The sequence below is a fragment of the Suncus etruscus genome, chromosome 4, assembly GCF_024139225.1.
Source record: "Suncus etruscus isolate mSunEtr1 chromosome 4, mSunEtr1.pri.cur, whole genome shotgun sequence".
In the NCBI taxonomy this organism is placed as follows: Eukaryota; Metazoa; Chordata; class Mammalia; order Eulipotyphla; family Soricidae; genus Suncus; species Suncus etruscus.
Genome location: NC_064851.1, coordinates 7,906,243 through 7,932,101, shown reverse-complemented (window position 1 = coordinate 7,932,101; position 25,859 = coordinate 7,906,243). Strand labels below are relative to the sequence as shown.

The 25,859-nt window shown below is 43.1% G+C and overlaps 1 protein-coding gene across 2 annotated transcripts in view; it reads right to left on the bottom strand.

Moving 5' to 3' along the window:
- The window catches only part of EP300 (E1A binding protein p300), an 85,280-nt gene that overhangs the window by 38,393 nt on the left and 21,028 nt on the right, over positions 1–25,859 (bottom strand). Inside the window, exons 3-12 of one of the 2 annotated variants that reach the window (XM_049771527.1) lie at positions 22,075–22,251; positions 19,949–20,210; positions 15,664–15,777; positions 13,910–14,146; positions 10,286–10,379; positions 9,680–9,817; positions 7,837–7,954; positions 6,301–6,469; positions 3,622–3,696; positions 1,990–2,099 (exon numbers count right to left, since the gene is read on the bottom strand). In XM_049771527.1, the coding sequence (XP_049627484.1) occupies positions 1,990–2,099; positions 3,622–3,696; positions 6,301–6,469; positions 7,837–7,954; positions 9,680–9,817; positions 10,286–10,379; positions 13,910–14,146; positions 15,664–15,777; positions 19,949–20,210; positions 22,075–22,251 (1,494 nt within the window). The remainder of the gene's footprint in view (positions 1–1,989; positions 2,100–3,621; positions 3,697–6,300; positions 6,470–7,836; positions 7,955–9,679; positions 9,818–10,285; positions 10,380–13,909; positions 14,147–15,663; positions 15,778–19,948; positions 20,211–22,074; positions 22,252–25,859) is intronic. The other variant, XM_049771528.1, reaches the window with a different exon arrangement.

The following is a 25,859-nucleotide window of genomic DNA, read 5'->3' as shown; positions in this document are numbered from 1 at the left end:
AAATGGAATCTAGTCTCACACAACCGTAGCCTATACTACAGAATAAAAGGCACAAACACTCCCTCTTTACACAAGCTGAACAAGGTGCTGATATGTACAATCTATCAGGTCGGGTGCATACAAAGCAAGTAATGCCCTACTCATTGTACTGTCTCTCAGACCAAACTCACCAAGACTCAAAAGAATTTTTCTTTTCTTTTTTTTTTGTTTGTTTGTTTGTTTGTTTTTTTGGGCCACACCCGGCGGTGCTCAGGGATTACTCCTGGCTGTCTGCTCAGAAATAGCTCCTGGCAGGCACGGGGGACCATATGGGACACCGGGATTCGAACCAACCACCTTAGGTCCTGGATCGGCTGCTTGCAAGGCAAACGCCGCTGTGCTATCTCTCCGGGCCCAGAATTTTTCTTTTTTTTAAATAATGATTTTATATACATATATACATATATATATATACATATATATATGTGTGTATATATACACACACACACACACACACACACACACACACACACACACACACACACACATATATTGGTTCTTGGGTCACACCCGGCAGCGCTCAGGGGTTACTTCTGCCTCCACGCTCAGAAATCACTACTGGCATGCTCCGGGGACAATATGCGATGCCGAGATTCGAACTAATGACCTTCTGCATGCTATCTCTCAGGCCCCTCGAAAGAATTTCTTTTTTTTTTTTTTTTTTTTTTTTTTTTTTGTGGTTTTTGGGTCACACCCGGCAGTGCTCAGGGGTTATTTCTGGCTCCAGGCTCAGAAATTGCTCCTGGCAGGCACAGGGGACCATATGGGGCGCCGGGATTCGAACCGATGACCTCCTGCATGAAAGGCAAACGCCTTACCTCCATGCTATCTCTCCGGCCCCGAAAGAATTTCTTATGGCTAAAATCCTTTCTTTCATTCACTCCTTCCCTCTTTTTCTTTTAAGGAGGGGAGGGAAGTGTAAGTTCAAACCCAGTGATGCTGCTCAAGGCTTGATCCTGGTTTTGCACTTCTTTTGGGGTTTGGAAAGTAAACCAGGATTGACTGCACTAGGTAAGGAAAGCTCCTTACCTGCTGTCCCTCAAGCCCTGACATCTGTAAAACTAAACTGAACAATCCAGGCCTTTGATAAAAAGGGATGATGAAATAAGATCCAAAATTCATAAGGAAGGAAGCTACTTGTATCTAGATATATGGATAATACAGTAGGTAGGGTGCTGGCTTTGTATGCAGCCCACTCAGGGTGGATCCTGGGCATCTTAAATGGTCTGAGTCAGGCCCGGAGAAAGCAATGCATCATTTGCCTTGCAAGTAGCCGATCCAGAACCAAAGGTGGTTGGTTCGAATCCCGGTGTCCCATATGGTCCCCTGTGCCTGCCAGGAGCTATTTCTGAGCAGACAGCCAGGAATAACCCCTGAGCAATGCCGGGTGTGGCCCAAAAACCAAAAAAAAAAAAAAAAAAAAAGGTCTGAGTCCACAAGGAATAATTCCTGAATGCAGAGCCAGTTGTAACCCTTAAGTACTAAAGGGTTAGGTGCTCAGGGGTAAAGTTACTTCTGAGTCTACACTCAAAAATCACTCTTGGCAGGCATGAGGTAACCGTATGGGATGCCGGGGGTTCGAACTTCATTCGGGATCAGCTCCATACAAGGCAAACGCACTATCACTATGCTATCTCTTAGGCCCAAGATAAAATAAATGTTAAGGATGTTAGTAGTTAAAGTCAAATTGTAGTCTATCATTTTCTTTTCTTTGCAACACTTAGTTCTATGGTTATGTTTGGCTTTTGGATCCTATTTAGTGATGATGGGACAAGGGCTAATCGAGCGCCAGGGGGCAATGTGCACATTAGCAAGTCTGAAACTTTCCAGGCTTCCCCAATACCAAACAAAATTCACAATTTACATATTACTAAAAGAAAATTATTTCCTCATGTTTATATTAAAGATCATTCACAATTAACTTACATAAAGAAGTGACATAAAACTTACTGGATTGAGTGCTCCAGGCTGAGCTAACTGTCCATGGTGCTGAAGAGGAGAGGTTTGCCTGGGTCCGATAGGGGGTTGGGGCATACTCATTTGGCCAAATTGATTCAAACCTGTAAAAATGATTAAACTTTAGAACTGTATGTATACCCAGGGGAGAGGTGCATGGGGAGGAGGGCGGGCAGACATCTGGTTTCCGGTTTCCTCTTTGATTCTGGAGACCAGCTCTTGCCAGGTATGGGGTTTGGGGAGCCCCTATACCTAGAGCCTTTCTCCCTAGCCTGGGGAGTGCTGGGAGGCTTGGCAGCTTGTCTTTTTCCCCTGACTCCAGGCCTTCCCTGGGTGCCAGCTCAGATGGCCAGATGTGGGTTCAAGTGGACTCTTAGTGGTCCTCAGGCTTCCCCTCTCCCTCTGTACTCCAGGGGGGAGGTGCATGGGGAGGAGGGCGAGCAGACATTTGGCTTCCGGTTTCCTCCTTGATTCTGGAGACCAGCTCTTGATAGGTATAGGTTTTTCTCCCCTAAACTTCAGTCTTTCCCTGGGCACCGGTCTAGGTGGACTCTATAGGGGTCATCAGGCTTTCTCCCTACACTAATGGGAATGCGCTCTGGGAGGAGGGCAGGCTGTTCTAGCACTGGTTTATGTTGGGACAGTCAGTGTTTTCATATTGATAGTATTGTGTGCATATATTCTATATATCCATAATACCCATCTTGTATTGGGACCTTGATACTGCCTTACAAAGCTCATTTCTAATATTTTACTGCCTCAGTCCCAACCCTTACTTCCCCCCATCCTCCCATGTAGGTGCAGCTAATGACATGAAGCTCACTACATAGAGTGATAAGTGCAGTTAGAGAAATAACTACCCTGAAAATTATCATAACAATGTGAATGAATGAGGGAAAAAGAAAGCCTGTCTAGAGTACAGGTGTGGGTGGGGTGGGGAGTAGGTAGATCTGGGAAATTGGTGGTGGGAATCCTGCACTGGTGAAGGGGGGTGTTCTTTACATGACTGTAATCATACAACTACAAATATATTTGTAATCACCATGTTTAAATAAAGATAATTAAAAAAAATAAATAAAAAAAAGAATTGTATATCTTTATTATGTCAAAGAGTTTAAAAAGTTACTATCTGGGGACCGGCGAGGTGGCGCTAGAGGTAAGGTGTCTGCCTTGCAAGCGCTAGCCAAGGAACGACCATGATTGATCCCCCTGCATCCTATATGCTCCCCCCAAGCCAGGGGCAATTTCTGAGTAACCCCTGAGTAAACAGGTGTGGCCCGAAATAAAAAAGTTACTATCTGAACCTTTTCAAACATATAATCTGTGTTTCCAATGATTTGGGGCAGGGTCGCACCTAGTGGAGCTGGGGGTTATTCCATAGTTTGTGCTGGTAAAACCGAGTAACTGTGGCATGCAAGTATCCAAATTCCTCTATGCTCTCTAGCTGTTTTAACACAGGTGTGTAAACACTTAATGTTCTTTGTCCCCCAACAGATGAAAGACTTTTCATCCTGACCTTGATCTCCAAGAAGGGTTGTCTGATTTCTCACACAAATAGTCATAATACTTGTTGCTGACCAGCGACCAGTATAATCTATTTTACAAACTTCTTATTTGTCTCCTTACCAGACTGTGGAGGCATTCGAGACATCATCTGGTTTGGCACACCAGCACGGATCATAGGATCAGGGAGAGGACCATCTACAGCAGTAAAAGAAACACAGTTAGAGGGGCCGGGCGGTGGCGCTGGAGGTAAGGTGCCTGCCTTGCCTGCGCTAGCCTAGGATGGACCGCGGTTCGATCCCCCGGCGTCCCATATGGTCCCCCAAGCCAGGAGCGACTTCTGAGCGCATAGCCAGGAGTAACCCCTGAGCGTCAAATGGGTGTGGCCCAAAAACCAAAAAAAAAAAAAAGAAACACAGTTAGAAAAGCAAGTATTAGATAAGATCTTTAATACAATTTTTGAAAACTCAAATTGAAAACAATAAAATGACAAATACACAAAAAAACGTTAGTTGTGTGTTGGTTCTTTGGGTTGGAGAAGGGAGATTGTGTTAAGCCACACACACTAATGAACAGTCAGTATTTAATCCTAATGGTGTAGAGCAGGGGTCTCAAACTCCGTACAACATTTTGTGGCCCTGCCCTAGAGGAATCTTTTTTTTGTTTTTGTTTTTGGGCCACACCCGGTGGTTCTCAGGGGTTACTCCTGGCAGGCACGGGGGACCAAATGGGACACCGGGATTCGAACCAACCACCTTTGGTCCTTGATCGGCTGCTTGCAAGGCAAACCCCGCTGTGCTAGCTCTCTGGGCCCTAGAGGAATCTTTTTTTTGTTTGTTTTGTTTTAGTTGTTTGGGTCACATCCCCCAGTGTTCAAGGCTTACTATTGACTTTGCGCTTAAGGATCACCCCGACATTGCCTCCTGCGGCCCCCTGGTAAATTGAGTTTGAGACCCCTGGTTGTAGAGGGTTCAATAAGGTGCCAGGGATTAACCCTGGGACAGCCAACTACTAGGCAAATGCCTTACTCCTGCCTCATAAACATTATTTTTAAAACTGAGAAAAATGTGGCCGAAGCAATAGCACAGTGGGTATACCCTTGCCTTGTATGTGGCCAGACTGGGTTGATTCCCGGTGTCTCATAGGGTCCCCAAGTCTACCAGGAGTAATCCTTGAGTGCCACTGGGTGTGGCCCAAAAAACAAAGAAAAAAAAAGAAATTGAGAAAAATGCATCAAGACACTTTTTTAAATCCAGAATTTACTCCAGCTCTGTGCTCAGATGACTACAACTAGCCAGCTCGGGGGACCTGAGATGCTGTCAATGGAACCTGGGCTGGCAGTATGCAAGGCAAATAAATATCCTACCCACTGTGCTATTACTCTGGCCTCAAATACTAAAAACTTAAATGCATGTATTCAGCCACAACTATCCCTCTAGCTCAGGACATCCCTTGATAAATGGAGTGCTTTCATTTTAATTCTTAAATGTTAAGGAGTCAGATTTGATGGCATGCCTTATTTAATTAGGAGTCAGCTATCCTTACGCTACAAATACTTTAGTTTGCAAAAAATTTTTGGTTTCTAGTAGTTTATTTTGTTTTGGGGCCACACCCGATGGTGCTGATGGAGAGGTCACACCTGGCTATGCACTCAAAAGTCAGTCTGGGCTTGGAGGATCATATGGGATGCCAGGGAATTGAGGTCCTGGGTCAACCGCAAAAAGGCAAATGCCCAACTGTTGTGTTATCGCTCCAGCCCCATGGTTTCTAGTAGTTTTACACACTTCCATTATTAAGGGCTTCAGTCTGTCCACACTTTGACAATATCTTTGTAAACTTTGACTTTAAGTGATATACTTATTACACAGTACAGAAACCTCTATCGTGTACCTCAATATAAAAAGTAAATGTATCAGGACAAAGAGATAGTAAAGTGGTTAGGGCGCTTGCCTTGCAAGTAATTTAATCAGGTTTGATCCCTGGCATTCCATATGGTTCTCTAAACACTGTTAGGAGAAATTCTTCAGTGCAAAGCTAGGATAATCCCGAAGCACTGCTGGGTATGGCGCATAATCAAATGAGGGTAATGTATTCATATATGCTAATGTTGTGCTTGCCAAAATTTTTTTCTTAATCCATTACAGGGAAAAACTATTATGGCATGCTGGGGAAAGATAGGAAATGTATTATATAAGGGCATATAACAACTATACTACTGGGTTGTTGAAGCTCTCAAATCTGTTTTTCTTTCATTATTATGATATGAATGTTCTTTTCTACATCACTTTGCTTTTTTAGCTTGAGCTAAGGAGTGGTTCTGATGTTCAACAAGGTATCCCAGCAAAACTTGGCCAAACTGGCTAAAGTTCAGTGCCTGAGGATGTAACACTGGTCATACAGTGCTTGGGTAATATTCAGACCTCTAAGGTTACAAGTGGTGGTGCCTAAAAGGCCTTAAAGTGCCCAGTATTGAATCCAGGGTAAGTACATGCAAGGGATGACCTCTCAGTTAGGTCTTAGTTTGGGGGGAGATGGGGACAGGATAATGAAGGGAACTGTGCTTCACCAGGTGTTAAGTGCATGCTCTGCATGTGGAGGCTCAGGTTTTTTGGGTACATATCTAGCAGAGAATCAAACAGTAATAAAAGTATGTCCGAAAGTATAACACCGTGGCACACTGCATAGCATATTGTAAACGAAATCTAATGAGGATTCTTAGCTTGCTTTAGTATACAACTATTGCTGCCTACCACTCGAAGGCAGTAAGCAAGTTAAATTCTATCACTATCGAAAAGGACTTACTTGTAGTCATTCCTGGTTGTGGTTGCCCCATGTTAGGTCCTGGGTTCATAGAAACCATGCCTGCAGCATTTGGTAGCATATTCTGTTTTTGCAATCTTGTCCTTCGTTTTTCCTCGAGTTCTTTTTGGATCTTATAGATCTTCTCAGCTAGCAGATGATAGTACTCCGCCTTTTTGAATGTTGGACATTTAAAAGAGATAAAGGGAAAAAGAAATAATCATTATATGAACAGGGAAAAAAACAAGGGCAGATATTAAGCTTCATATGGAAAGGTAGAGAGAATTTAAAAAGTAGGAAAAACTATACTTTAAGATTATTGCAAGCATACAATCATTGCATTCACTTCTCTGGTGTAGTGTACCCGAGACCCTGAATTTGGTGTAGATACCTAAGACCCACCCATTTCTGGGAGGGGTCTTGGGAACCGGATATTAAGTGTGACCTTACCTGCAAGACCCTGCCCATTCCTGAGAGGGGTCTTGGAAAAGTTAGATAAGCCTTGGACCAATGGGATTTGGCCCCTTTTCGGTCCTGCTGAGCTCGCTGGCTTTGGGGTCTCTGTTTCTGGTCTTGGACCAGGATGGAGGCCAAGAGGAAGATGGCTGAATTATAAGATACAGGGCTAAGAATGGCCGAATGCTTGAAAGGTTATGGATAGGCCACACACCTGTGGTGGTTAGGGAATGAATAAAGCTAATGGTTCCTGAAGCCTGCTTGTGAGTGAGTGATTTCGCCTTTCACCTGGGCCTGGGACCCGGCGGGCTGGATGGGTTGCTGAGCCACGTGGCCTGGGATGGCAGAAATAAATCCATCGCCATCCACCGCCATCCAGCTCAATCCGTAATTATTTGATACAACACTCTGGGAATGACCCAATGAAAAGCAGCTTTATGATGATTCAACATTTTAAAGGTAAAGCAAGATCTTTCAATGTAGCCTTGCAAAGTACCTACATAAGTTTTAAAACATATGCAAAGTTAGAACATACATTTAGAAAATGTGCTAATTTAGAAAAGTTTAAGTGATACAGAAATGGCTATTCCTGGAACTAAGCTGCTGATTCACCATATTCTAGTGAAAATAGCACAGGGTTAGCAGCTTAACCACTGTCCAAGCTGACAGAAGTACAGCAATGATAAAGTGCCACATGCTTGTGCTGTATTTATTAAGTGGAGAAATTAATTTTAAATAACATACAGTTTTAAATAAAATTACTCAAAATCTATGTTCAGGGTGAAATTAAAGGAATAGCTAACCGGTGGTTTTTTTTTTTTCTTTTCGTTTTAGTTTGGGCTCACGCACAGCATTGCTCCAGGCTCACTCCTGGCTCTGTGCTCAGGGACAGTTAACCTCTGATTGCACTCAGTGAACCATCTGGGTTGCTGGGGATAAAACCCATTTTGACAGCAAGCAAAGCAAGTGACTCTCTGGTCACTAATGAGTATTCTTAATTACACTGTGATTTGCTACAAAGAACTCCAGAACAATTGTGCTTCAGCCTTAAGTCAAAGAAGAAAAAGAAAAAAGGACGCTCACTCGGTTGTTCGCAGATTCATACATGTCCCCCTCCACTTTCCGGGCATACGCAACCAGGTTTTCCATCCTTCTGTCTTTTAAAGCAGCCGGATCAGGAGTGGGAAATATGGCTTGAACACTAGGAAAGAAAACATCATGTTACTCCTGGCTTGGAACTAAAAGATGGGACTCAGGGAATATACTTAAAGACAGGTTGGGGCCAGAGAGATAGAATGGAGGTAAGGCGTTTGCCTTTCATGTAGGAAGTCATAGGTTCGAATCCTGGCGTCCCACATGGTCCCCCGTGCCTGCCAGTAGCAATTTTTGAGCCTGGAGCCAGGAATAACCCCTGAGCACTGCCGGGTGTAGGTTAACTAACCCCAGGTAAATAAACCACATACAAAGCAAACACCTTATTCACTGTATCACTTTTCTGAACCAAGTATAATACTATGAAACACTGTTTTATTGTACACTTTTTTTTGCCAAAATTTTACCAAAAATTAAAAAGTGTGATGTACTCAAACCAAATATATATACTGATCTAAGTTTTGTGGTCAAAAGGTTTACCTTATTTCCCTAAAATGGGGACTTCTCTTCAAGTGTAAGGCCCTGGTTTGATATTCTAAATCACCACCTTGCATTGCCAAAAGTCAAAACACTAGCAATCTTTCTAGATGTAGAACAAAATAAATAAAAAATATGCCCTAAAGTTTGCGTGAAGGAAGAAATGAGAATGATGACCGTCCCCAAATGGTTTGAGGTAATTTCAGATTACACACTCTATGTGCTTGTAACTAAAAATGGAGTAAAAATTGATGGTAAATCACTCTTAAACTCACAATTTTCTGCAAAATGAATGATTGATACATCATGATCAATAGTATGATTTCTAGGTTTCTGAATTCACTATTAAACACACAAGGAATCAAGGAGGTTTGGCAGTGTTTGCCTGTGCTGCATTTCTTGGCAGTATGCTAGGTAAGCACTCAGCCCATGTCCAATTTCTATAGCCAGAAACTGAGAAGTTTTCACCAGCACCAGGTAAACAAACCAAACTTTTTTAGAAGCTGAAAAACTGTTATGTTGTCGATACAGTAACAAGAACAGAAAAGTTACAAGTATCAGTTAGTAATATCTAGGCAATAGAAAACTTAGAAATATCCTTTGTGGGCCCGGTGAGATAGCACAGCGGTGTTTGCCTTGCAAGCAGCCGATCCAGGACCAAAGGTGGTTGGTTCGAATCCTGGTGTCCCATATGGTCCCCCGTGCCTGCCAGGAGCTATGTCTGAGCAGACAGCCAGGAGTAACCCCTGAGCACCGCCGGGTGTGGCCCAAAAACCAAAAAAAAACAAAAACAAAAAAAAAAGAAACATCCTTTGTATTTTTTCATGGATGTACTTGGGCCATACCTGCTAGAGACTTCTCCTGGCTTATGCTCATGAATGACTCCTGGCAGTAGTCAAATACCATGTAGGCCACTAGGAACAGAACTAGGATCCACACAAGTAACACATGCAAGTGCCCTATCATATGTACTAGTTCGGGGCCAGCGAGGTGGCGCTAGAGGTAAAGTGTCTGCCTTGCAAGCGCTAGCCAAGGAAGGACCGCGGTTCCATCCCCTGACCTCCCATATGGTCCCCCAAAGCCAGGGGCAATTTCTGAGCGCTTAGCCAGGAGTAACCCCTGAGCATCAAACAGGTGTGGCCCCAAAAACCAAACCAAACCAAAACAAACAAACAAACAAAAAAAGCCAAATGTACTAGTTCTCCAGCCTCAATATTTTTATGGCCAAGGGCCTGGCATATTAAAATTATTGATAATGACAAATATAATAATGAGTAAGATATGTATTCAATCTTACAGTTTATGAACAAGGTGATTTCGAAGATCCTGGGTTATATCTTCATGCCACTGTTTCCGAATTCCAGTACTGGATGGCTGAGCTGCTGTTGGCATAGGACCCAGGGAGGCCACATTGGCATTTTCATTCATCATCGGGCTTTACAGAAAGGAATGAAATGGTTTTAGTAAAGAGTAGGGGGGGTGTCTTATATAAATACAGCTGACACTGATGACAGCAGTGGGTATAATAAACCATAACTACTGTTTACATAAAGAAGTCGGGAGAAATACGTGTTTCTGTATTACTTTTGTGAAGAAGCCATACATTTCATTTGCAGAGAAGAGGACTAAGTACTCTTGTTCAAACGAATATCCTCCGGAATCCAGTGGGTAATGGACACTAATATACTATAGCAGCTACAATCTTGCACCCTCCTACTATATGGGAAAGTGCAGGTTATGCAAGATAGATTTCAACTAAATTTATAGAACATCTTAAGTACAGGTTCAAACATATTATCTGTCATAATATTCATCAAGCATGCTTTTTAATCAAGGAAATTAAAGAGCACAAACAAAAAATTCTATAAAGTATTTGAAATATAGAGCACAAACCCAAACTTACTTCTGAGAATTTATGGCTGAATGCAGCATTGGGTCAGAAAGAAGACTTGATGGTTGAACGCCCACACCTCCATTCACTCCCATAGGGTTATTACCTAATATCAGAAGGAAACAACAAAAGTGAGGGGGATCGAAGGAAAAGTCATAAAAGGAACTAAAAGAAACTACCACAAGAAACTTTCCTTCCTAAGAATGCCCCAAATTCTGAAGCCTGAAAAATATTTAGGACTGGACCTGTGTGTGACACATGGAAGGCAAGCAGCCTATTTACTATATTATCACTCCACCACAAGGCTACGTGGAAATCTAAGGGTTTGAAAAAAGTTACTTTCACTACAATCAACTGTATCTGAAGGCAAATACATAAGCTAACTGCACAAACCAGATGAGAAAGATATGAAGGAAACAGGTTAATTCACAGGAGCAAAATGTGATTAAAATAACTGCAGCTACTCAACTGAACATGAAATAAAATTGAGACAATTTTTTTTCATGTGTAAAATCATCCAAATTAGGCTGAGGCAATAGTACAGCAGATAAGACTATGCAACTGACTGTTTGATTCTTAGCATACTATATGGACCCGTCAGCAGTTTAGGAATAATTCCTGAGTGCAGAGCTAGAAAAACTCTGACTATTGCCAGGTGTGAGCCGAAAACAACAACAAAAACAATCAAAAATAACAAAACTTCCCCTGAAAGTGGTAAGTACTGTGTGCAAGTCTAAGAAAATACATACAAACATTGAACTGTACGCTTAAGACAGGAGTTTAAAAAAAAAAGGACAGGAGTAAGCTTTGAGCACAACGATGTGTCCAAAAGACCAAAACAAAGCAAACCGTCAATCTTAATGGGACTGTCACAAAACTGTGTCAATGACATCATTGAGGGGCTAGAGTGATAGCACAGTTATAGGGTGTTTGGCTTACAGACAGCTGACAGGGCCTACCCAGGTTTGATCTCTGGCATCCCAGTAATCCAAAACCTGCCAGAAGCAATTTCTGAGTAACTCCTGAGGGACACCGATGTGGCCCAAAACTAAAAGAAGTGGAGCTGGGGGGGGGGGGGATGTTTGCGGAAAGGGGAGGAGGAGAGACAGAAAACATTGAACAAAAAAATAAACACCCACCTAAAAATTAGCAAGAAGCCTTTGCTTTAGTTCTCAACCAGAGTAGAAATTCCATACTAATAAAACCTTTAAACAAGGAAATTCAGTAAGAACTAGAAGAATAAAGATGTGGACAAATGAGGTCATAAATTCAGAGTAAAAGAAAAAAATTTATTTTGGGGGGGCCCACACCCTAACTCCTGGATGTGTAAGATGACACCCAGCAATTAACCCAAAACAAAGATGATTCCCCATCTTCCTCTTTTCCTTAAGCCTCTTCCTTTGATAGGTACTTGGGTCTCTCTGCCTTCCTACTCCTGATAAATCTACAGCAGTACTGTATAGCCAGCAGTACTGGCTTTGGAAGCTACCCTTCTCTTCAGATCAATCTGGCATGGTGTTTAGAAACACAGTATATAGAGCCGGAGAAAGGGCATTTGCCTTGCAAGCAGCTGATCCAAGATGGATGGTGGTCTCGAGCCTGCCAGGAGCGATTTCTGAGCATAGAGCCAGGAATAATACCTGACTGCTGATGGTTGTGACCCAAAAACAAAAAACCAAACAAACACACACAGTATCTAGAGTGATCTTACAATTCGTGAGTTTTTATTTTACAACTCTGTGATCAGACCTTAGCTCAGCACAAACTCGAGGGACCATATGGGATGCCATGGATTGAACCTGGTTTGGTCAGGTGCAAGGGAAATACCCCTCCCCCCATCTCTTGTAGAGTGAGGAAGACAATACAGTATAAAGGTTAAGGCAAAAGCATGCCATCAGTGCTGGTTCAATCCCCTCGGCCACCAGGGGTCACTGCTGAGCACAAAGCAAGGAATAGCCCAAGAGTCCCTCCAAGTGTTTTTTTACCACCTTATTTTTAGGTTCCAGGGTTTGGAGAGACAGTCTGAAAGGGACAGAGAGGTAGGAACTAACACCTGTAACTTTGTTGAAAGTGACCTGGTAACAGCAGGAGATGAAGGTGCTAAGGGCTTACTCTTGGTTCTGTTTGAGGATCACTTCTGTTAGGCTTCAAGGAACCATTTGGGATACTGGGCCAAATACAGATCAGCTGCAGCATTCAAGGCAGGCACTTTACCACACACAGTATTATATCTCTGGCTATCAAAACCAAGTATTGCTATAGGCAGCTTCTGGGAAAACTAATCACTGCTTGGGGAGCCCACAAGGATCACTGGGAGCTGGAGTAATAGCACAGCAGTAGGGCGTTTGCCTCACACGCACCTGACCCAGGATGGACCTGGGTTCGATCCCAGGAGTCCCATATAGTCCACCAAACCAGGAGCAATTTCTGAGTGCAGAGCCAGGAGTAACCCGTAAGTGTCATCGGGTGTGGCCCCAAAACACAAAGAGCACTGGGAGAATAAAGTATATGGGGTGATTGCCCTAGCATCTAAAACATTTTATCATTATTGGGGGGGGGGGGGCTTGAGCAGTGCTAAGAAATTGCTCAGAGATATAAGCAGTGCTAGAGAGATCAAACATGGGCCCTCCTCTATTTAGTGCATGGATTCAGGTTCAGGATTTGAAATTCCTAGTATAAATTCTAACAAGCAAGAAAATATAGCCACCAACATTTAGGCTGTTTAACAATATGTCTGGGGTGGGAGGCAGGTGGACAGAGCGTGCACCTGGAAACAAACTTAGCATTTCTTGTGGGTAGGGAAACACGTGGTAAGGGAGAGAAAATTCGGGCATCAAATATTCAGGACATAGCCTCCTACTGCTAGAGTTCTCGTCTTTTTCTTTCTCTTTATGACCAGTTTCACAATAGGTTCCAGGTTCCAACTCCCGTCAAATTTACCACCAAAAAATTTAGTAAATTTCTAGTAAAATCCTTTTATAAAGATGATGAGAGAAACTTAATCAGCTAAAGCACTACAGACGATATAAAATATGGCCAAAATTTGAATTAATACTCATTAATCATTGAAAAAAATGGGGAGAAAAACATTATAAAAGTAAAGTTTAGGCCACAGCAAAATCTTTATAATGGACACTTAAAATTCAAAAAGATGCATTCTATGGGGCTGAAAGAGAGGGAGTTCGCAGAGTGCTGGCCTTGCACATGGCTGAAATGGCTCATATGGGAGAACCGATATGGTACACTATACAAGAAACCAAAAGGTTTATAAGTGCACGGAAGTCAAACTGGATCCAAACACCAGCATCCCATAAGGTTCGGAGAGTGCCAGAAGTAATTTCTGAGCTCATAGCCAGGAGTAACACATGAGTGCCACCAGGTATAGCCCCAAAACAAAACAAAATATCAATCATGCAAAAAAATATGCACAGGTCCCAACAGATAGCAAAAAATAAGAGACCAAAATTTTACATGCTGTAGTTCAAGTCTGATTGCAGCACTGAACTTGGAGCAGGTCAAGCACAAGAACGAGGGACAGACACAGACAAAGATGGGTACACAAAACCAAAAGTAAAACCAAGAAATTTCCCCTGTATTCACAGGCATTATCCAATCTACATCAAGGAAGAAACTTACTGATGTTGCTCATGGGCCGCATGCCTTGAGGAGATTGCCCAGACTGCTGATTTGGCTGGTTCTTAGCTTGTACCTGGGGCTGTGTCTGCATCTGATTAACTTGATAGGGGAGTCCTAGAGCTGCATAGGCTCTTTCTATAGAGCTGGGATCAACAGTGCTTAGGCTAGGAGCAGTTTGCTGCCCAACCCCAAGAGAGCTGGTATTTCCAAGCCCTACTGGTGCTCCAGTTAGAATTGCTAAAAGGAAAAAAAAAAAAAAAAAAAAAAGACAAAAGAAATTATTTAACTTTGAAAACCGAGAGAAAAAAAGATGAACAAGGGTCCATGAATTTTTAAAAACTACAGTTTATGTGATAATAAAACATCAAGTAAGTGCATCTTGTTCCCCATGATTTACTTAAAATTTTTTTAGCATATACAACTAATATGATCAAAAGAAACCACTGGTATAAAAAGCATTTAAACCAAATTATCAAAGGCATTTCTACAGGCCATTATCTATGTTTGCTAATCTGTAGTGTACGAATGCCTTAGAGATACATAATATAAATAATAAAATATATTAAAAAAAGAAACACCAGAGCCAGCATCATTTCTGCCAGTGAGTTTTTTAGTCAAATTTTTAATTCAATCACTGTGAGACACAGCTAAGAATGTTGTTCATAAATTTCAGTCATATAATATTCCAACAACTGTCCCTTTACCAATGCACATTTCCCGCCACCAACTCAGTTTCCCTCACACCTGCCACTGTCGGTGGACAGTTTTCTTCTCTCAGAAAACATTTGCTATTACATTTATATTTTTAGTTTTTTGAAAGCGAGAAATAGGGGCTTGGGAGATCATATGGATGGCAGAGATCAACACCAGATCAGCGACATACAATCAATGTAAGTCCTAAATAACTCCCACATCTATCTCTCCGGTTCCCAAGGTATTTCAACTTTTCTCTTATATTCCTGGTTCTGCACTCAGCAATCACTCTTCGTGGAACCCAGAGGAACATATGGGGGTTAAGTATCAACCAGGTCCAACATTGACAGGGCAAACACCCTACTTGCTGTACTCTGGTTCCTGTCCATGAACTACTACTGATAAGTATTTTACACATAAAAACTCCTTCCTCGGGCCGGAGAGATAGAACAGCGGCGTTTGCCTTGCAAGCAGCCGATCCAGGACCAAAGGTGGTTGGTTCGAATCCCGGTGTCCCATATGGTCCCCCGTGCCTGCCAGGAGCTATTTCTGAGCAGACAGCCAGGAGTAACCCCTGAGCATCACCGGGTATGACCCAAATACCAAAACCAAACCAAAACAAAACAAAACAAAAAACAAAAACAAAAAAAAACAAAAAAAACCAAAACTCCTTCCTCAGATGCTGCACCAATTCCACAGTCTTTCTAAAAAGAAGCTCTGGGGGCGGGAGTAATAGGACAGCAATAAGGCACTTACTTGCCTTGCATAGATCCAGGTTCACTCCCCGGTATCCCTTATGTGCCAGGAGCACTTTCGGAGCACAGGAGTAAGCAGAGGGCAGTCAGGTATAGCCCAAAAACAAAAACAAAACAAACAAAAAAAGGGAAGGTCTGGTAGCTCTACATAATATTTTTACTTAAAACCTGTAGTTTTTCAAGGACAGCTCTTATCCGCTTCAAGATAAAAAGGAATACATGCTCTTTATGTGGAAAACCCAGGTTCAATCTGTACTTAAAAGTCTAATATTTTGTTATAAAAGCATTAAAAAACTAATTACTTACACTGTTGATTTCGCTTATCCCCAGCATTCTTAAGAGGAAGACACACAGGACAATCATGCCTTGTACAATTCTTCCAATGTGAAATGATTTGTCGAGAAGATGCACAGTGTGCCACTAAAAAAAGAAAGGAAAAAGTAACCTATTTTCCCAAATGCAGATTATACTTAGTACCATCAAACTTATCAAACACTTACATGGGATAACAAGCCCTAACATTAACTGATCATCCTATCACACCAATATGATCACTATTATACACATATGATAAACCACTATGCTTAGACAAAGTTACAAAACACATGAAGTGCAACTAACTCTAGGAATCTGGGTAATTTACACTCAAATAAGTTTTTTTTAGGGGCCGGACAGCATAGTGTTAGGGCTGCATTGCATGCAGCCAATCTGGACCACTCTTTTATTTTTTTGGTTTTTGGGTCACACCGAGCAGTTCTCAGGGGTTATCCATGGCTCCATGCTCAGAAATTGCTCCTGGCAGGCACGGGGGACCATATGGGATGCCGGGATTCGAACTGATGACCTTCTGCATGAAAGGCAAACACCTTAACTCCATGCTATCTCTCCGGCCCTTGGACCACTCTTGATTTGATTCCCAGCATTCCATATGGTCCCCGGAGCCTGCCAAAAGCGACTTCTGCGCACAGAACCAGGAGTAACCCAAGTGCCCCGGGTTTGACTACCTCCAAAAATAATTATAAATTATGATTTATAGTTATAAATAAGTTATTTTTCACTAGAAAAAGATTTCTAGACTTGTCTTCAAGCTTCTGTGCTCTCTCTAGAGTACCTTACTTGCTTTATCTAGTGTATCTTTGCTCATTTCCACACTGAAGAAGCCTAATATTTCTTCTTTCTCTCTTCACATCTTTTTTTTTTTTGGTTTTTTTGTTTTTGGTTTTTGGGCCACACCCGGCGATGCTCAGGGGTTACTCCTGGCTGTCTGCTCAGAAATGGCTCCTGGCAGGTACGGGGACCATATGGGACACCAGGATTCAAACCAACCACCTTTGGTCCTGGATCGGCTGCTTGCAAAGCAATCGCCGCTGTGCTATCTCTCCGGGCCCTTCACATCTTTTTTTGAAGGAACCACAACTGGTGATAACTCAGAAATCGCTCCAGGGAGGCTTGGGGTACGCTATCGTATGTTGGGATGGAACCCAGGTCAGCTATGTGCAAGGCAAATACCCGACTATCAGCTGTGCTATTTGCTCACATCTTTCTAAACAAATTTCATCGATGATAAAAAAAAAAACAGGGGCCGGCGAGGTGGCTCTAGAGGTAAGGTGTTTGCCTTGCAAGCGCTAGCCAAGGGAAAGGACCATGGTTCGATCCCCCGGCGTCCCATATGGTCCCCCCCAAGCCAGGGGCAATTTCTGAGCACGTAGCCAGGAATAACCCCTGAGCATCAAAAGAGTGTGGCCTGAAAAACCAAAAAAAAAAAACCATTGCTATGGGGCCAGAGTGTTAACACAGCGGTAGATAATTTGCCTTGCAGGTGGCCAACCCAGGATGGACCCAAGTTCTGTGCCTGGCACCCCATATGGTCCCCCTGAACCTGCCATCCTTTTGCATGCAAGGCAAATGCCCTATCTCTATGCTAGCTCTCTGGCCCCATCAATATTTCTTTTATCCTATCTTATTTCACCCTCAAACTTCTATTTATGGAAATAGCAATTTCATCTTTTTATAGATGCATTTTTGAAAACATACCCTTACCTTTCTCCAGCCATTTATGAAATTTTTCCATATTTTTAAGTAACACTGCAATAAACAATGGGGTGGCTCTTTTTGTTTTGTTTTTTTTTTTTGTTTGTGAGGGCAACACCCAGCAGTACCCAGTGATCACTCCTGATGGGGGAATATGTATCTCAAAGTCCCCTGATCTGGTGCTATTAAGTGAACTGATACCCAAGTATGAGGAATATAACCTGGGAGAGGGGGGGTGGGGCAGGGAAAAAATGTTCATAAATTTAATGCCTCATTAAACAAGATCTAAAGGAAGAAGAGCTGGAGACCTGGGCCGGAGAGATAGCATGATGGTAAGGCATTTGCCTTGCATGCAGAAGGACAGTGGTTCGAATCCTGGCATTCAATATGGTCCCCTGAGCCTGCCAGGAGCGATTTCTGAGCGTAAAGCCAGGAGTAACTCCTGAACACCGCTGAGTGTGACCCAAAAACAGAAACAAAAAAAGAGCTGGAGACCTACAGCTGGTAGGGGACTACCTTGCACACAGCTGACCCAGCTTCCTTCATTATCACCCCATATTATCCAACAAGCCCTGGCAACTATAATCCCTGAGAGAAGAGCCAGAAGAAAACTCTGAGCACAGCCAGGTGTGAGCCCCAAACAAACATGATTTATAAATGAAGTCAAATCAAAATATGAGAATATCCAAGAGTATTAACTCTCCCCGCTGAATTCTGGTAAAAATCATGCTGCACACAGGATGAGAATGTGGTGACGTTTATATTGTACACTTACTTATGCAGCACAAATAATTTGATTTAGCTGAAGAAAAGAGTGCTACAGCACTCCTTCACAGAGCAAACAGTGGTCCAGCTGTTCAAGAAACAATGATGTAACTTCAGCCTGCATTTGTATCTCTTGGCTAACTGTGCAGATATCCTAACTCAGGGCAAACATTTTCAGTATATGGAGAGCAGGAGATATCACAATATATTTGCAAGGGACCAGAAAGGTGCTTGTCTTGCATCTATGGTTGATTGCTGGTACCTCAGATATATTTGGTACCCCCAGTATATTTGGAAGTGATCCCAAACACAAAGTCTGGTCACTACTGGGTATGGTTCCAAAGCCCAAAAAATGTTTCCATTTTTTTTAATGTTTTCATTTTTGGTTTGTTTGGGGACCAAATTGAATTCAGAACTTGGTCCCAGTGGTGCTGACTAATATACTGGGGACAGTGTCTGGAGGCAGGGATGAAACAAAGTTGGCTGAAAGCAAGACAAAACAACCTCTATATTTTCCCTCTGGCCAACAAAATAAAAATAAATTTTGGAAAATTAATGATAGCATTTAAGAAAGCATTCAGGGTATTTAATTTAAGGAACAAATAATATAGGTGCAGGGCCCTAGTTAAAAAAAAGTAGAGAGGTTTGGGCCAGCGAGATGGTGCTAGAGGTAAGGTATCTGCCTTGCAAGCGCTAGCCAAGGAAGGACCGCGATTCAATCCCCCGGTGACCCATATGGTCCCCCCAAGCCAGGGGCAATTTCTGAGTGATTAGCCAGGAGTAACCCCTGAGCATCAGATGGGTGTGGCCTCAAAAACCAAAAAAAAAAAAAAAAAAAGAAAGAAAGAAAAGAAAAAAGAAAAGAAAGAAAAGTAGAGAGGCGAGGCCGGAGAGATAGCCTGGAAAGAAGGCGTTTGCTTTTCATGCAGAAGGTCGGTGGTTGGAATCCCAGCATCCCATATGGTCCCCTGAGCCTGCCAGGAGTGATTTCTGAGCATAGAGCCAGGTATAACCCCTGAGCACTGCTGGGTGTGACACAAAAACAAAAAAAAAAGAAAAAAGAAAAAGAAAAAGAAAAAGAAAAAGTAGAAAGGCGTGGCCACAGAGATAGCATGGAGGTAGGGCATTTGACTTGCACACACAAAGACAGTGGTTCTAATCCAGGCATCCCATATGGTCCCCTATGCCTGCCAGGAGCAATTTCTGAGCATAGAGCCAGGAATAACACCTGAGTGCTGTGGCCCAAAAAGAAAAAAAAAAGTAGGGGCCAGAGCAATAGCACAACCATAAGGCATTTGCCTTGCATGTGGCCAACAAAGGATGGACCCTGGTTCAAATTCTGGCATGCCATATGATCTCCTGAGTCTGCCAGGAGCGACTTCAGAGCATAGAGCCAGGGTTAACAACTGAGTGCCGCCAAGTCTGATCCAAAAAAAAAAGTAGAGGGATCCAAGATGTGATGCAGAATGGTATGGCGCCTGCCTTGTTGGAGCTAACCTAGGACAGACCTCGATTCTATCCCACTGCGTCCCATATGATCCACCAAGTCTGAAAGCATAGCCAGGAGTAACCCCTGAACATCAGCAGGTGTGCCCCTCCCACCAAAAAACCTCAAATTTCAATTTTATGCTTCATAGCTATCAATTTATCAAGAAAACTTCCTCTGCTACTCAAACTTTATACTCAAAACAGTGAAATGAAACTTTTAACACATGCTAGTCTAGACAGAGACTTAAGAGGCATTTCCAACTCTAGTTGGAAAGTGACCGAGCATACCAACTTTGAGCCCACTCACCTTGGCAGGACTTGCCCGACTGGCAGTGGGTCATGTGGTTGAGGACATTCTTCATGGTGCGACAGTGTGGGAGGTTGCACTGCCTCACCTCACCATTGGCCTGTTCCCGGCGCTGACACTTATGGGCATGCAACAGGAGAACCAGCTGCTGCTGGATCAGCTTCCGCTTCTCAGGGTCTGCGGTGTGGGCCCCAGATCCCATCCCTTGGGCTACTGGATTCACCAGGCCTGGCTGTTGGACCTGTGGAGCCTGCTGCTGGCCCTGCAGGATAAAAGGGTGAAGAGAGACTTATGTTGCATGTGCTATACGATTAGTAAGTATGAGTTGGAACTTTTTCCATCAACACCTATAAGCCTTTGATAAAGGGTATTTGAAAATAAAACGGTGATGGCTACCAATTTAGTCAAAAAATAAAGAATCCATCACCACATAATATAAAGTAATACAAGGAACAGAGGAAAGGGCCAGGTCAATTATCCTCAAAAAGCAAGAAGTCTGAAGTGGAGAATGTATTCCTGCTGGGGGTAGGAATACTGAGACAACAGCAAGATGAGGAGGTCACATTGGAGGAAGGTGTGAGCTGGAATGTGTCAGGCAGGAAACCCTATCAGTAGATGTATGGTAAATCACAGCACCTTTAAGAGGGCAAAGCAGGGAGGTAGGGGTCACGGGTTAAAAAAAAAAGTATGGGGCCGGGTGGTGGCGCTAAAGGTAAGGTGCCTGCCTTGCCTGTGCTAGCCTTGGACGGACCGCGGTTCGATCCCCCGATGTCCCATATGGTCCCCCAAGCCAGGAGCAACTTCTGAGCACATAGCCAGGAGTAACCCCTGAGCATTACCGGGTGTGGCCCAAAAACCAAAAAAAAAAAAAAAAGTATCTGTCTGGGGCCGGGCGGTGGCGCTAGAGGTAAGGTGCCTAGGACGAACCTCGGTTCAATCCCCGGCGTCCCATATGGTCCCCCAAGCCAGGAGCGACTTCTGAGCGCATAGCCAGGAGTAACCCCTGAGTGTCACCGGGTGTGGCCCAAAAACTAAAAAAAAAAAAATCTGTCACAGAAATCGGAAGGAGTGAGGTGGGTGGAACATTAGACACACTGGTAGGAAAAGCAAACACTTTTTGACTTAACTTTGTAAAACATAGTGGCCTTAAAAAAGAACTTTAAATTAGGGGTGGAGTAATGGTATAGCAGGGAGGTTGATCCCCAGCAGCCCACAGCACAGAGGGCACCACAGGGTGTGGCCCAAAAACCTAAGTAAATTTGGGCCCGGAGAGATAGCAAAGCGGCGTTTGCCTTGCAAGCAGCCGATCCAGGACCAAAGGTGGTTGGTTCAAATCCTGGTGTCCCATATGGTCCCCTGTGCCTGCCAGGAGCTATTTCTGAGCAGACAGCAGGAGTAACCGCTGAGCACCGCCGGGACATAGCCTTGGAGGGTTTTGTACCAAAGCCCACCCAAGGAGAAAATTTCCTCTTTATTCTCACAGAAAGCTTCATAATAGAAACTGTACAAATAAAGGCTCTAAAAACTTATTGCAGCAGTCCTATTTGCTTGGATTTACACCAATATCCATATTAATCAGTCACTAACAACAAAATACTAAAGAAATATTAAAGGCAAGCCTGCCTGTTGACTCTTAGAAACCACTAATCACGGGGCGGTGAGGTGGCGCTAGAGGTAAGGTGTCTGCCTTGCAAGCACCAGCCAAGGAAGGACCGCGGTTCGATCCCCAGGTGTCACATATGGTTCCCCCAAGCCAGGGGCGATTTCTGAGCGCTTAGTCAGGAGTAACCCCTGAGCATAAATGGGTGTGGCCCCCCAAAAAAAAACAAGAAAAAAAAAAAGAAACCACTAATCACATCCTTCTTTTTTTTTTTTTGGTTTTTGGGCCACACCCGGTAATGCTCAGGGGTTACTCCTGGCTATGTGCTCAGAAGTTGCTCCTGGCTTGGGGGACCATATGGGACACCGGGGGATCGAACCGTGGTCCGTCCAAGGCTAGCGCAGGCAAGGCAGGCACCTTACCTTTAGCGCCACCGCCCAGCCCCCTAATCACATCCTTCTATGTAACAACATAATCCTTTTGTTAAAGAAACTATTTTGATAGCCACTCTTGGGCCACTACCCACCATGTTGGGCATCCCTCCACCAGGAACTGGTTTTTTGTCCATTGCAAATGAAGACAGGCTATTTGGAAGTACCGGCTTTGTCTGAATCTGGAGGCCGAGGCCACTGGCGGTGATCTGCTGTCCAGAATTCTGAGTGTATGGTGACCCATAGGGATTAGGATTGTTCATCATCCCCATCTAAAATAAACATAAAAACTTAAGTTACTCCCATCGATTTAACAGAACACATAAATTGCTTTTTCTTTCCAAGTCCTGGCTTTACAAAGACAAGTATCAAGAAAATTCTCTGCATATAAAACTAGACAGGACCGGAGATATAGCACAGTGGTGGGGCAGTTTCCTTGCAAGCAGTATGAATGGTAGCTCGAATCCCAGCATCCCATTTGCCTGGGCCAGCCAGAATTTCTGAAGCACAGAGCCAGGAATAACCCGAGCGCCGCTGGGTGTGACCCCCCCAAAAACAAACAAACAAACCAAAAAAAACAAAGAAAAACAATAAAACAAAACAAAATAAATATGCAAAAGTAAAAAGTAGACAGAAAGAAAAGTGTGAAATATACTTTCTTTCATAAGGTTTTGTTTGTTTTTTGATTTTTGGGTCACACCTGGCAGCACTCAGGGGCTACTCCAGGCTCTATGCTCAGAAATTGCTCCTGGCAGGCCCAGGAAACCATATGGGATGCCGGGATTTGAACCACCAAATTTCTGCATGCAAGGCAAACACCTTACATCCATGCTATCTCTCCGGCCCCCTTTCATAAGATTTAAGCTGATTTTTCACCTGAGGTCAAATGTTTTGGAACAATAGCTAAGCCCACCTTTACATAGTTCAAGGTACAAGGAGCTTCCGTGACATTCACCTATACTTTTAATGTCAGGTGTCCTTTATTGTACAAACTTTAAACTAAAAACCAACAGCAACAAAAAGCCACACGATCCCTTCTTATACCAATCTAGTATTTTGTTTACATGAAAGGTAGTAAAACAGTGGTTTGAAACTATGTCCCCATCAAATTTAAGAACATGGTGATATGATTTTTAAACTTCTGGAATAGAAATCCCTTAAACAAATTAAGAATCCAGACTACCCCTTTTTATAATAAAGCAACACTTAAGTCCTGATTCTTTGCAACCCGTATGTATTTTAAAGTTAATTTTTCTGGGGCCGGAGAGATAGCATGGAGGTAAGGTGTTTGCCTTTCATGCAGAAGGTCCGTGGTTCAAATCCCGGCGTCCCATATGGTCCCCCGTGCCTGCCAGGAGCGATTTCTGAGCATAGAGCCAGGAGTAACCCCTGAGCACTGCCGGGTGTGACCCAAAAACCAAAAAAAAAAAAAAAAAAAAAAGTTAATTTTTCTGTTATTTATATAAGTCCATCTGGATTCATCATACCATATTAATGATTAATTCAATAGATAGTATGAATTGATGAAAAACAAATGTTTTACTAATAATGATGTAAGTTACAACTCTAGTCCATATAGAATCCTACTTTCTAGTAGTCTAGTAGTCAGTCGTTACCTTCTAGAAAAATATACATCAGATACTCCAAAATCAGAGTAAGGACACAATTACCTCTTAACTCAGAGGATTTGTCACGGATCCATTAAATGAACAAGTTCTTCAGACTCTACCCTTAATCACTTACCATAATTATTCCAACATATTCAATAAGGAATGAATCTTTCCCTTCTCTAAGCTTACATAACCTGTGTCCAACTAGTTTTCTTACCTTATGTCTTCATTTATTTCTATTAATGTAGATAGATTCTAAAAATAAAGCTTATCAGAGCTCTCATGATTTTCTTGAAGCCTAAGGAAATCTCACCGGCATCTTAATGACCTATGATCACTGATTTGCATATTTGAGACAACATATTCCTGAGCCTACAACAAATAAACAAATGGCACTTACTACTCCTAATCAAGAATGATGTTCACAGTGGGGCAATGCAACTTCGATTTGTTGTTGTTGTTGCTTAGTAATAGGTACAAGTACTAAGTAGGTATAACTAAGAAGCGGTTGTGAATCCTGTTCATTCTTTAAGAAAGGTTTCAGAAGTTAACATCTCTTTGAAGGGTATGTCTACAGTTCTGGATTCTTATTTCTAAGCCTATCACAATGGTCAGGTCTATATAATAGGTGACAGAAATCTGGTAAAAATACTAGCAACCTGATCATAGGGCTGAGCACATGTTCCTGGGGCCGGCGCAGTGGCGCTAGAGGTAAGGTGATGCTCAGGGCTTATTCCTGGCTATGCGCTCAGAAATCACTCCTGGGGGCCGGAACGGTGAAGGAGGCAGAGCATTTGCCTTGCACAATAGCCTAGGACGATTCAATTCCCCGGCATCCCATATATAGTCCCCTAAGCCAGGACTCCTGAGCGCATAGCCAGGAGTAACCCGAGCGTCACCGGTGTGGCCCAAAAACCAAAAAAAAAAAAAACCACCAAAAAAAAACAGAAACCAAAGCAATGCTGGTGTGTCCAAAAAACAAAATTCAGTTCTGATATGCAGAACTTACACTATAAACCAGTGGTCCTCAAACTATGGCCCGCGGAGAACCCCTGCTATACACAGTATGACATCTTAATCAGTTACAATACTTTGCTTATAATAAAAACAAATGCTTTAAGACAAAGTTATCTTTTCCCCTTTTTTTATTTTTTGGGTCATATCCAGCAGTGCTCAGGTGTTACTCCTGGCTCTATGCTCAGAAATAACTCCTGGCAGGCTCAGGAGACCATATGGGATGCCGGGTGTAAGTGTTTGGAGAACCATGCAGTGCTGGGCATCCTAAAAGTTATCTTTCCTATGGCTTATACAAGGTGAAGTTCAGGACTCCTGGTTCTGACTTCCTGGTGTTCAGAGACCCTATGGACTGTCTGTGACTGAATCCAGGCCAGTGACATGCAAGGCAAATATCCCAAATGCTACACTATCTGGTCCCAAAAGGTTTTACAACAGGAAAACCTTTCAAAAAATAGCCAAAATTAGACTGACTGGAACACCGAGTTGGGGTTCCTAAGTATACTTTCCACAGGATAAAACACTACAAAACAAAAACAAAACAAAACAAAACAAAAACACTACTTTCTACCTACTAAAAGAAATGCTTTTGAGGGGGTGCCCAGAGAGATAGCATGGAGGTAGGGCATTTACCTTGCATGCAGACGGACAATGGTTCGAATACCGGCATCCGATATAGTCCCCCTCCCAAGTCTGCCAGGAGCAACCCCTGAGTGCTGCCAGGTGTGGACCCCCCCCCCAAAAAAAAAAAAAAAAAACACCAAGAAATCTTTTTTTTTTTAAAGTAAACATTTCTTAAAAACCAGGAAAGGGGGGGCCGAAGAGATAGCATGGAGGTAAGGTGTTTGCCTTTCATGCAGGAGGTCATTGGTTCAAATTCTAGCGTCCCATATGGTCCCCCATGCCTGCCAGGAGCAATTTCTGAGCCTGGAGCCAGGAATAACCCCTGAGCACTGCCGGGTGTGACCCAAAAACCACAAAAAGAAAAAAAGAAAAAAAAAACAGGAAAGGGAAGCTAGAACAATAGCACAGTAAGAAGGGCCTTTGACTTGACTAAGCTAAGTCCAGGCTCACTCCCCTGGCATCCCATATGGTCCCCTAGCCTACAAGGAATAATTTCTAAGCACAGAGCCAGGAGTGGCGCCAAAACAAAAACTAAAAACCAGCTAGGGCTCGGGTGAGAGCAACAATACAGTGGGTAAGGTGTCTGTCTTGCACGTGGCCAATTCCAGGCATCTCATATGGTTCTCCCGTGC